Source organism: Bacillus rossius, chromosome 1, assembly GCF_032445375.1.
Source record: "Bacillus rossius redtenbacheri isolate Brsri chromosome 1, Brsri_v3, whole genome shotgun sequence".
In the NCBI taxonomy this organism is placed as follows: domain Eukaryota; kingdom Metazoa; phylum Arthropoda; class Insecta; order Phasmatodea; family Bacillidae; genus Bacillus; species Bacillus rossius.
In genome coordinates, this window is record NC_086330.1 from 217,300,883 (window position 1) to 217,314,121 (window position 13,239).

Genomic DNA, 13,239 nt, shown 5'->3' on the forward strand with positions numbered 1-13,239 from the left:
ATCCTCCCGGAGTTCGCGGGCCTCAACCACGAGGATCCGCGCGTGTTTTTGCGAGCATGCGAGGCGAGGCTCGTGCGGCACCAGATACCGCGGGAAGAGCGGGCGGAACGCGTGAGTGCGCAGCTGCGCAAGGAGGCGCGCGAGTGGTGGACCCAGGCGGGCAGCTACGATGCAGACTGGGAAGACTTCGCCCGCCAGCTGGAGGCGCGCTTCAATGACACACGAGCCCTGAACACATGTCGGAGTGAGATGTTCAGCCGTTGCCAAGGGGACGGGGAGGCAGTGGAGACGTTTTTTTATAACAAGATCAGACTATACCGCCGCCTAACACCGGGGGGTCAAACTAGCGACATACTGCCCTTCATAGTGGAGCTAGTGTCCCCCGAACTTCGCCCATTCTTGCGCGAAGCAGTGACTCGCGGGCTGGAGGTTTTTCTCGCACCAGCACGAGCCGTAGAGCATGACCTCCAATCAGCTCGCAGCGCCAAGGGCGTCGCGAAGCCCCGGTCAGCCCCGTCCACCAAGGGGGCGGCGCGCGCAGAGGACGAATGTTCCGTAGTGCCGTACACGGGCCCGCCGCCGCCGAGGGGCAACTACCGGCCCACCGACCTGTCCACGATGGGGGAGGGGATGCCCCTACCGGGCCCTCCTCACCATGGCGCGGTACAGACCCGTCGCGACGACCACCGCGGGGGAACACAGGGCGCCCAGGACAGCCGGCCACCCCGCTGCCGCTACTGCGCGACAGAGCAGTACCACTGGCACACGCTGTGCCCGACCCGCGAGGCAGTCTGGCGAACGAGAGGGGGCGAGGTGAAGCTCCCAGGAAACTCCATCTAGGGAGCGGTGACACAGCTGGCCACCACCCCCCAATTAACAGCCCAGCTCCGCGGAGAGACGCACCCCGGCGCCGCGAAACCACCCAGCCGCCAACCCGCCCACCTATTACAGATGGAGAGGGTCCGCCTCACCTGGTCGCGATGTTCGCGTCCCGCCCCAGGTCGCCTGCGAGCGACGCCGTCCACCTGATGTCGGCGCCGCCCCCATACGCTGCTGCGGGGGCCACTCAGCTGCCGTCCCATCCACCTGGCGCGGGTGGGGGCGGCCCGCCTCACCTGGTCGCGATGTTCACGTCCCGCCTCAGGTCGCCGGCGAGCGACGCCGTCCACCTGACGTCGGCGCCGCCCCCGCACGCTGCTGCGGGGGCCACCCAGCTGCCGTCCCATCCATCTGGCGTGGGTGGGGACGGCCCACCTCACCCATTCGCGGCCTGCCCTAGGTCGCCGGCGAGCGACGCCATCCACCTGGCGTCGGCGCCGCCCCCACACGCTGCTGCGTGGGCCACCCAGCTGCCGTCCCATCCACCTGGCGCGGGTCGGGGTGGCCCGCCTCACCTGGTCGCGATGTTCACGTCCCGCCCCAGGTCGCCGGCGAGCGACGCCGTTCACCTGGCGTCGGCGCCGCCCCCGCACGCTGCTGCGGGGGCCACCCAGCTGCCGTCCCATCCACCTAACGCGGGTGGGGGCGGCAAGCCTCACCCGTTTGCGGCCTGCCCCAGGTCGCCGGCGAGCGACGCCATCCACCTGGCGTCGGCGCCGCCCCCGCACGCTGCTGCGGGGGCCACTCAGCTGCCGTCCCATCCACCTGGCGCGGGTGGGGGCGGCCCGCCTCACCTGGTCGCGATGTTCACGTCCCGCCCCAGGTCGCCGGCGAGCGACGCCGTCCACCTGACGTCGGCGCCGCCCCCGCACGCTGCTGCGGGGGCCACCCAGCTGCCGTCCCATCCACCTGGCGCGGGTGGGGACGGCCCGCCTCACCCGTTCGCGACCTGCCCCAGGTCGCCGGCGAGCGACGCCGTCCACCTGGCGTCGGCGCCGCCCCCGCACGCCGCTGCGGGGGCCACCCAGCTGCCGTCTCATCCACCTGGCGTGGGTGGGGGCGGCCCGCCTCACCTGGTCGCGATGTTCGCGCCCCCCTCCAGGTAGCCGGCGAGCTACACCAGCTACCGGGTGCCCCCGGCGACCCCGACAGCACCTGCGGTGACTCGTGATGCACCGGTGTTACCCGTCAGGACGGACGGGGATGACCAACGCCACCCGTCAGCGGCCCGCCACCAGGTCGCTGGCGAGCTACACCAGCCACTGGGTGCCCCCGGCGACCACGGCAGCACCTGCGGTGCCTCCTAATGCACCGGCGTACCCCGCCAGGACGGACGGGGATGACCAGCGCCACCCGTCAGCGGCACGCACCAGGTCGCCGGCGAGATACACCAGCCACTGGGTGCCTTTGACGACGTCGGCAGCGCCCTTGGAGCAGTCGGGTGAGTCGCCCCACCTGGGACAGTTGGGACCTGAGGCTGGGTACCTACTTAGGATACCGGTGGCCATGAATGGGCAACCTGTGCATGCATTAGTGGACACGGCTGCCAGTCATTCCTACGTGTCAGCTCAACTCATACCCGAGGGGGACCTGATCCCGGAGCGTGAGAAGGTACAATTAGCCACCGAGGGGGCGAAGGCACTTACGGTCGGCCGCACCCAAATCACCCTTGCCATTAGAGATCACACCAGTCAAACCACTGCCCTCGTGATGGATGGGCTCAGGGACCAGTTGATTTTAGGGTTGCCATGGTTAGCCCAGGAGGATGCTACAGTAGAAGTGCGGGCGGGGAGGGTGCACGTCGGCAAGCAGGAGAGGCGTACCGTATACGGCCTGGGTCGGCGGCTACCACCTCGGTGAGAGAACCCCATCACCCTAGATGAATTGCAAAATGGCGTACCACCCGAGCAGATAGACCTAATTAACCGGGTATTGGCACAACAAACGCAAGTGTTTGCTGCTACTGATATGCTACGATGCACCACGGTCGCTGAGCACGCCATTCCGACCAGGCCACATGAACCCCGGTTCGTCAAACCGTTCGGGTTCGGGCCCAAGGATAACGAGGTCATCCAGACACAGATCGCTGAGATGTTGCGCGATGGCGTCATTGAGCCAAGTGAGTCCCTTTACAATTGTGTTGTGATGGCCAGTAAGAAGGATGGCTCAATGTGCTTTTGTGTCACCTTCAAGCCAATTAACGCAGTCACCATACCTGCACCACCACCCCTCATTAACATCACTGAGGCACTCACCGGGCTGGGGGACGCCCGCATATTTTCGTCTCTCGACCTCAAGTCGGGGTACTGGCAAGTCCCAGTACGTCCCGAGGACCACCCCAAGACAGCGTTCACGGCCCCCGATGGGCGGCGCTTCCAGTTCTGTGCGATGTCGTTCGGGCTGATGGACGCCCTCGCGATGTTCCAGACCATGATGGTCCGCGTCCTGGACGGGTACATCGGCGAGTTTGCCACCGCGTACCTGGACGACGTGATCATCTGGTCACGGACGTGGGAGGACCATGCCCACCATCTCGCGCTGGTCCTCGAACGGCTCGCCACACACGGACTCACGTGCTCGCCGCCCAAGTGTCACATCGGTGCCGCTGAGCTGGAATTCTTGGGGCATATTGTCAGCGCCGAGGGATGCCGGCCCATTCCCGCCCAGCTCGACCTCATCGACAGCAAACAGGCACCCCGCACCAGGAAGCAGCTCCAGAAACTGATGGGGCTGCTCAACTGGTTGCGGTCGTTCATACCCCATTTCGCCACTATCACCGCACCCATGACCGACGTCCTATTACCCAAATCAAAGTTCCGGTGGACGACCGCCGCCGAGCAGGCCCTGACCGCGGTGAAGCAGCGATTCAGAGAGTGCCACACCCTATCGCGCCTGGACCCAGACGAACCCATCTTCGTCCAGACGGACGCCAGCCAAGAGGGCATGGGGGCGGTGCTCTACCAGGAAGGGGGAGACGGGGAGCGGCGATTGGCCGAGTATGCCAGCGCCAAGTTCGGCCCCGCAGAACGCCACTATCATGCAAACGAGCAGGAGTGCCTTGCGGTGGTGTGGGCCCTAGGGCGCTATCGGCACCACCTCGAGGGGAGGCCATTCACCCTGCGCACTGATAGCCAGTGTCTGCGGTGGTTGAACTCCGTCCAGGGGGGGAAGTCCAAATTTACCCGCTGGGCGCTCATGCTCCAGGGCTTCGCATTCCGCGTAGAACACGTCCCTGGGCGGGAGAACCAGCTGGCAGACGAGCTGTCCCGTCACCCTGACCCCACTAGTGTCTTCCAGGACCCCCAGGGCTGGGAGGAACTCCTGCCACCACCTCACCCACCAGCCAGCGGCACCACGGCGCCCGCACCAGCGGCCCTCTACGCCATCCAGCGGGCGAACCCTACCACCCAGGCAGACACACCAGCCACCCTACTCGCCCTAATGGAGCATGTGAGGCAGGCCCAGGTCGAAGACCCCGACACGCAGCGCGACCTGGCCGCGTGTGGGGAAGGGGTTCAGCCCCATCAGCGTAGTCTGGACGGGGTTTTGCAGAATCGGGCCCCAGGTGATATGGACAGCTGGCAGATCCATGTGCCCCCTGCGGCAAGGCAAGAGGTCTTTTAATTTTTTCACGACCAAAATCTGGCCGGTCACCCAGGGGCTGAACAGACCCAACATGCACTCCGAAAGCTGTTCCACTGGTCAGGGGTAGCGCGGGATGTCCGCGTGCATGTGCGCAGCTGCCAACAGTGTCAGCAACGCAAGGCACGCCGTGCGGACGGGGTAGAACAGCAGTGCCCCCGACGACCGGAAGAGCCCTTCCATACTGTGGCCCTCGACGTCATGGGGCCCTACCCCCGCACGACCCGGGGAAAGTGTTTCCTCGTTGTGACCACCGACGTGTTCACGCGATGGTCAGTGGCGTTCGCCGTGTCCAACGCACGGGCAGGGACGATAGTGGCCCTCCTGGACAGCGAGGTGTTCCCTCGCTACGGGTACCCAAAGACGCTACTAACAGACAACGGTACCCAGTTCACAGGGAGACGTTGGGCGGCAGACTGCCGACGCTGGGGAGTTGAGCATCACACTACCCCGACGTATCACCCGAGGGCGAACCCGACGGAGCGACGCAACCAGGACATCAAAGTTCAGTTGCCCCTCCGCCTGGGGGATGATCACTCGAAATGGGATGTACACCTGCCCAAGTTGCTCTACTGCCTGCGCCGGCGAGTCAATGCCGTTACCGGCCATTCCCCCGCGGAACTGCTCCACGGTCAGAACCTCGCCCTACCGGGCGAGCTGCGGGTGGCCGAGGCAGCAGGGGCAGTCACCCGCCCACAAGCCATTGACCTAAGGGAAGAGGCACGACGGCACCAAGCCCAGTTCCTGGCCACCCGAACCCCGCAGTCAGCCACTCTCCCAACACCACTGGAGCCAGGGCAGATGGTCTATGCCCGGTGTCACCACCTGTCGTCCGGCAGGAAGAACTACTGCGCGGGGCTGAGCCCCAAGTGGGCAGCCCCCCGGGAGGTCTTGCGACGTCTAGGCCCCACCACATACCTCATCAGACTCCCAAATGGTAGGGCCACAAAAATCCACAGGGACGACCTGCGCCTCGTTTCCACCGCCGAGGATACCTCTGAGGGTAGGGAGTGCCCAAGGGCCCCCACCCCAAGCGCACCAGCCTCACGTGCCACGTCACCAGTCGGCCAATCACCCTACCACCAACCCACCACCATGGACACCACATCACCGACATCACCACCCCCATCACCAGCTCCCCATCCTACGCCACCAGCCATGCCACCAGCCACACCACCACCCACCACCTCACCCGCCGACATGCAGGACGTGTGCCGAGGGACCACGACAGTCCACCCGAGTCCGCCAAACTCCGGGGCACCTCAGGGAGTTCATTTGGCGCCCACTACGACCACCAGTAGACTGGAAACCACACCCCGACGTACCCCGCCTCAGTGTCATGTCTCTGCTTCCCCCGTTCGCCCAAAAACCAGCAGCCCTGGGACCAATCCCCCAAGGCAGTGGTGGCCTCAGTGCAACGAGGCAATGCGTGTGATCGGGGCGTCGATGACCATAGCGGCCTCAGGAAAAGGGGGGCATTTGACGCCAACCATTAGTGCTCCTCGAATCCGCACAGACCGCTATGGCGCATCGCCGCCTCGCCCCGAGCGTGTGCGACGTGAATGCACCTGGGTGCAGGGTGGTGCAACGCCCCGAACGTAAGCTGCCCTGCCTAATCGACTGTCGCCCGCACGAAAGTCGACCACAGGGGTACCGTTAGGTGACCTGATTACCTGGACTTTGAAATTAACATTCAGCACTCTAAAAAACAATATTAATTAAGTAATGACTATGTTTAAATATTAATTGTAATTCTGGACTTTAGCGCGATCAGACGGCGTGCATGGCCCGGGATTACTTTTGCACACGACACGTTTTCGCGGGAGTGAGGCTGGGGAGTCGTGCGGACGTCACAGCCCTCGCCAGTTAATCACCGCCCTCCAAGGAGACGAGACGCGAGTCGCCCACGGAGCCTCTCGACCTCCGCCCTTGCCGTTTCTACCGGAATTGCGTGAGTTTTCAGCCCATCAGAAACGTGTCCTGTAGAGCGCGGCTCCCAGTAAGCGGGTCATGCACGACGCAGCGCATGTATAGCGTGCCTGACAATAAATCACTTTTTATTTAGCTCCCGCGTATTTGTTACAACGCCCGTAGTATAGCGTCCCTGGTGGTTAAAACAGCCGGGGGTAACTCTGTCGGAACGACCCTTACTGCCTGCCGGCTACGTGGCGACGTCACGCCCTGAGTCAAGAGTCTCGGCTACGCACTAGCACGTAGCTATTATTGCTAGTTGGCGCCCAGAAGCAACTCCACACCCTCAACATCACCCTGGCAGAAGGCAGAAGGCGTCAATACATACTAAAATGTGAGAATCAAATCTTTTTTAATGTGCCATCAGTGGTTTAATGCAGGATTGGCAATGTTATTTGCAGCTTAATATTGGTTTTCAGTTGTTTGCAATGTGGTGTAGGTTTACCTAACCTTGCCGTTGTGACAAGCCATGTTGTCAATATGATTACATACATATTTTTTAGAAGTTTTTTTTTGCATACTGAACATGATCAGCCCATTCTGAGTATTTCTTAGAGGCCCCCTCGCTGTTTATTGGAATTATTGCCACCTGCCAGTACAATTAGACAGCAAACAATATATTGATTATATATCATCGAGTGTCAAGCTTGGTACGGACTGTGGTCACATGGCGGCTATGTCACGGTGTTTTCCTCCTTTCTCTTTCGAATGCAAGTCGAGCGCCAACAAAGTTCTTTGCTGCTAAGCCTTCAGACGATAGGATGTAGTTGCAAAGGTTGTATTAAAGTTAGGGTTTCTTTGTGAATAAAACTGGGAAAATCTACTTTAATATGTTTTATATCAAAGTAACAAACGATTGCACAGCAAGAATACACAACAGTCATAGACATATATACAAAAATATGTAACACAATGGGCAACGACAACGTGGCTATTCAACCAAGATCAAAATCAAATTGCTTCCAGCCACGTTAATTGGGCAGGCAGACTCGCTCGTGTGGTGGCACGACATAGTGTCCGGTAAGTCATGTTAACCAGGAATTTTTGTTTTTTCTCTTTGCAAGCTGTGAGCAATGTTTGAATACACACACCTGGCAAATAAATAAGATTGAGAAGGTTGCCTAAAAATAAATAAAAAAACTGCCTTCAGAGACATTTTGCAAATCACTTAATGTTAAATGTCACTATGAGTGATATTATCTTACAGTTCAAAGATGTATGCTTTAAGGCTGTTAAACAGTTTAAGTTGGAGTTTAGCTTTCACTAGATATGTCACTTATTAAATGCTCTTTTGATCTGCATACAGATATGGCTGTTTATTGTGATGTGGGTCATTTCATGTTTATGCTAATAAGGGTGTTGAGTTCCATCAGTATAATTATTACATCAAGCATATTTCGAAAGAGGAGTGTAATTGATGATGCCGCCACCCGTCCCTATGGAATAGTTACGGGGAATGCCTAGCGGGCTAAGGGCGTAGCTTTAGATTCGTTGTCCGGTGGGCGCCAGGCTAGCTTGGAAGAACTAGACCGTGAGGAGGTTCGTGGGTTCGCTGCCCCAGCGTGCCCCGCTAGGTACGTCGGCTTACGGTGGTGATTGGCTTACTGAGTGGATACAGGATGCGCCCTAGGCAGTGTAGGAGACTGCATACCTATACATGTGACACTGAAATTACACACGAGTTGGACTGAATTATTTTAATAATGCGCCATTATGCACGATTGACACACAGCACTGGTACACGTTTATGACATATCACTACATAGCACTACATGATTACGTTACTCAAACTACCCTAATCTCCGCGGCAGTCTCGCGGGTCGGTATGGTTACCGGAGGCGGCCAGTACCATGAGTTAACCCGTGACGCGGTTGCGCGGGGTGTTTGTTAAGGCGGTCGGGATAGGCCCGGCTCTGCCGAAAATGGTACGGGGACACGTGAGCAGCGATAAAGCGAGGTTGTGATATATTTAATTACTGAACATAAAGACTTATCGGTGCACTTAAAATGTAAGCTACTCACGGAACACACGTAAGATGACCGCCACGCGGGAGCGGGAGGACTCGTACCTCCCCCCCCCCCCGTGCAGCGCGCCAACACCTTTATTTTATTTTAAAGTTATAATTTTATATAATACATACTTCCAGGTACTTAATTAAAAATTAGTACCTGGAAACTGTTTGCTGAGGGCTTATTATTTCTATCACTAATAATAACTGTTTGAAAATATAGTCACATGGAAGACTGTTGTTTACAAGCATTAACACTGATGAGATCCTGGATTTCATTTAATGGCACTGACAAATATCCTTGTAATTAGAATCTTATGTTTTAATTGTTACGTAGGTCAGGTGGCGAATCCCTCACTTGACTCGTTCCGGATGTGGCTGGGGTGCGCTCTGAACGGGAGGGTCACTGATCGGGTGAGAACCGGCTGAAGGTACCGTCGGTACGACGTCAATGAATGTTTTGCTTTTAAGTAGAGCAGGGGCAGTAAGTCACATTTCTTGATGATCCCTAATTTAAGCTGATCTAGCAGAATCAGTAGACCATGAACAACTGAACGTAAAGATTTTACAGCTCTAAGTAGCCCATTTTCTTATTAATTTGAAAGTTCACCGGATCCCAATGACTCACCCCATTCAAAATGCTGATACAGCGCCAGTTGTCACCACTTCAACTAAGGTTGTGAACATCAGGGCACACAACTTGTGGTGATCATCATTTATTCCCCACCTGTTGCGACCCAAAGTATGCCGCATCATTTTACTGGTCTCAACATCTCCAACACGAAAAATTGTTTTAGACATAATTGAGTTACATCCTGTATGTGTATATATAATTATGTATAAAAGTGTTTTCTTGAAAAGAGGTTATAGATTTCAGATTTTGACTTTTATAATTTGGTGTACAAATAGAATATTTGCAAATGCTAGCATGCAATATCTACGTAGAACTTGAGGTTATTTTTTTTTTGCATACAATTTGTAGAGGTGTATGGGGTTTTTCAGTTAAAAAGCACTGGATTTAAAAGTGTTGTACATTTGGTATTATTTTGTGTTCCAGGGGAATCCAGATGTTACAAGTTGCTGCAGCACCAGCATTTCCTTGAATTTTATATTATTTTTTCACTAATAAATACTTTTCCATACAAATACTGTATCTAAAGTTTTATTTCTTGATAAAAATAAGATTTCCTAACCAGTTTTTTTTATTGTGACCAGTCTACTTAAGTGTTTGTATGATTCTAACATTTTTTGTGGCCTGGAATTAGTAGAATGCTGTTCCTTGGTGGTGAATCTAATTAATTGTGTGCCTTTTACATACTACATTTACAAATACATTTGGCCATTTCAAAAATAAAACATGCATTTCAAACACCATGTAAACCATCCTCAATTGCTTTTAACAAGTAACAACCATTCAGATAACACAAATATTTAATAAATAGTTAAAACAAATGTTTTTCACAAAAATTTTCTATTAATAAGCAATAACTAATTAGGTTAAAGTATAAATTGTTTCATTATAAATAAGTTATAGGTATCTACGTTTTGTTCATAATCCAAGTTAGACAGGGTTAGGCCAGTGACACATAATAGATGTGGTAAATGATTATTAAACAAATTTTTGTCAAAGAAATGTATATGTTGGTTATGAGAATTTTCCTTCCTTTGACAGATATATTAATGATTGATAAGCTTAATGCTACAAGTTTCAGGTGATAATCACTTGAAATGTAGACATGCAATGTCTACAATGAAATGTTGGACATTCTTTGAGGACTAGTTGTAAGCCTATAGCTTTATTTAGGAAAAAAGTGTTGCTAATGACTAACCTAGAGTTCTTTTTAATTATTTTACTATGTATAGCTGATGCATATATAAAATGATGAGTGAAAGTAGATCCTAATCGCAACATCAAAACAAGTAAGACACTTCTTTTATTAAAACGGATGATGGAAGATTTCGATTATACCAATATAAGGTGTGTCATCTTGAGGCATGCAATTTCTACTAAAATTGTAAACCTGTGTGTATGCATGTAAAGCAAAATAAGAACTGTTAAAGTAAAACAATTTCCTTATAACTATGATATTATATAATACTAGAAGTAAATTAATGTAGGGTACATATTTAGACAGCAACACAAGTATAGTCAAGAAAACTAATTTACCATAAACATCTAGGAAATTTACAGTTCTGTATCTAGAGGAACCTGTAAGATAACACCCATGATTTTCAGGTAATGTAAGTGACGTTGACGACAGTCGTCGTGCCCTCCTAGATGTAGAGGCCATACCTGTCCACCGATGTGGCCCTAAGGGAGGTATGTTCCCCTAGTGCACCGTCAGTGAAGTGTTTACGATCAGGGACGCACCCGCGTGCGCCCTAGCACGTCCGAGACAATCATGTGTTTGTAAATATTTATACTTTTTATCTGGTAATTGTAGTGTCATCATGTACATGTTAATTAATCACGAGCATCCACGATTGTATATAATTTGTAACTTAACAGAACTCTTAAATCCTAAACGTGTCTACGATTGAAAGAACACTTTACTTGTCATTTAATTCTTAAGAAATTAATTAATTTGTGTTTACGTTAAATCATTTACCGTTCAACTACTTGTAATGTCGTTTCTTAAATAATTATGTAATTTCTTTCGAGTGCTATGCTTAGTAAAGTAAACCGCAACCTGGCCCACCGCGAGTCGAGTCTCTCCCACGCTGGCTTATTTCCCCTTCCCCTCCTCCGCGGCCCGTCAGCTCCGGCGTGCGGACGGGCGGAGGAGGGCAGTGGCTAGCCAGACTCGGAGACGAGCAGACGTGCGCTCGCTCCGCTCCGCCCGGGATGCGTGTAGCACGGCATCATTGTTTGCTATCAGTATAATTTGTTACGGGACTGCCACCGCAGTCGTGTCGAGCCGTGTAAGAATTCGTTGCACTACTGAACTTTCTTAGTCAGTACATTTCGTCACAGAACTATCTCCGCAGATGTAACAGACCGCGAATGCACTACTTTTAGCTGCTGAACCTTCTTAGCCAGTACGTTTCGTCACAGAACTATCTTCGCAGACGTAACAGGCCGCTTATGCGCTACTTGGCACTGCTGTACTTTCGTAACTGGTACGATTCGTCACGGGACTGCATCCACGGGTACACCGAGCCGCGTTTTGTTGTCAAGAGTGTATTTCCGGGAGTCCGGGTCGCGGCGAGGGAGGACACTCGTTCCGCAACGTGCCGGCCAGGCTGCGATAGGGCTTTTTCCACGGAATAAAGGAGCTTGTGAAAACGGACAGCAACATCATCTCCTTGCTGCCATCTACCATTCCTTCCCTACGTAAATTTCCCTCATGGTCCCATGTTCCACGGTCCCGGCCACGTTGGCCTAAACTCCACTCTCTCTCCGACTGGAGCTACACTGGTAAATCAGGGCGAGTCTCCAGACAATTCGCAGCAGGGACTTTGGGACCACAGGCCGAGGGACGTCAAATGGCGCCCAACTAGTGTGGCCAGAAGATAAACGCACGTAAACGCATGCGAACGCATGTAAAGTCACGCAGACAGGACGGAAGCAGGTGCGAAGGCGCGGCATGAGAGCGACGCGAACCCGAGACGTCGGCGCGGGAAGGCCTGAACCCGAGACGTAGGCAAAAGATAATCGCGGCACGCGAACCCGAGACGCCGGCGAGAGATAACGCGATGTGGGAGCGATGGGAATCCAAGACAGCGACGCAGCGGGATCATCGACGAAAGATTACGCGATGGGAAGGCGTGGACTGTATTACCGGGGGAGATTACGATTAAGTCCCGAATCAGTAGTGCTGGCATGTAGGATGGCGGGGAAACAGACAGAACAGGACACAGACAATCTGATCAGCTTCGAGACAGAGATGTATTCAGGAGAGGACTCTGGGAAAGTTTACGTTAAAAACGTAGTGTGCGGGATCAGTGGCGCAGCCGGGATCGCAGACGGCATGGACAGCACAGACAACAGCGGGAATCTGGAACAGAACGGCGGGCCCGCGGATGTTAAGGGACCGGTATTGCGATACATGAATGCGCAGTTCAAGTTTCCAGTGTTCTCAGGGAGTGACAATGAGGACCCGCGGGAGTTTCTGCGGGAGTGTGAGCACCTTCTAAAGTTGTACGAAGTGCGACAAGCAGAGTGGGCATCGCGAGTGATGGGACAGCTCCGTGGTGAGGCGAGGAACTGGTGGTCAATGGCTGGGAGTTTTGATACTGATTGGGGACATTTTGTACGTCAAGTCGAGGCGAGATTCGACAACGACCAGGCACGTGCGATGTGTCTACGGACTTTCTATTGCCGGAAACAGGACAAGGACAAGAGCGCGGAACAGTTTATCTACGAGAAGCTGCGTATGATCCGACAGTTGGGAACAAGTGGGGACGTGAGTGCGGCATTACCGACCATAGTCGAACAGTTGTTACTGGAGTTCCGCCCCTTCAAGAGGACAGCTGCTAGATGAGGCACAGAGGAGTTCGTGGCCCTCACTCGCGTAATTGAGCGCGACATGTTGCAGTGGAGAATGGCACTCAGGGGCACGCGAGTTTCCCAAGCCCACTCAGGATCGAGGGGGGTGTCTGTCACGGAAGTCATGGACAATGACATGGCCGTGGTGAGGTGCGCCGCCGGTGTGGGACCTCAGAAGGCGATCAACCGAGGCGGTGCCAGGGGACGTACAGAGCCATTTGCAGTAGAAGGGGCACGTCACGGAAGGGC

The 13,239-nt window shown here is 54.1% G+C and overlaps 1 protein-coding gene across 1 annotated transcript; it reads left to right on the plus strand.

Annotated features, from left to right (window-relative positions):
• Positions 1 to 12,331: 12,331 nt before the first annotated feature.
• Positions 12,332 to 12,985, plus strand: LOC134543971 (activity-regulated cytoskeleton-associated protein-like). The gene has a single exon (XM_063388440.1). The coding sequence runs from the start codon at positions 12,332 to 12,334 to the stop codon at positions 12,983 to 12,985; it is 654 nt and encodes a 217-aa protein (XP_063244510.1).
• Positions 12,986 to 13,239: the final 254 nt, after the last annotated feature.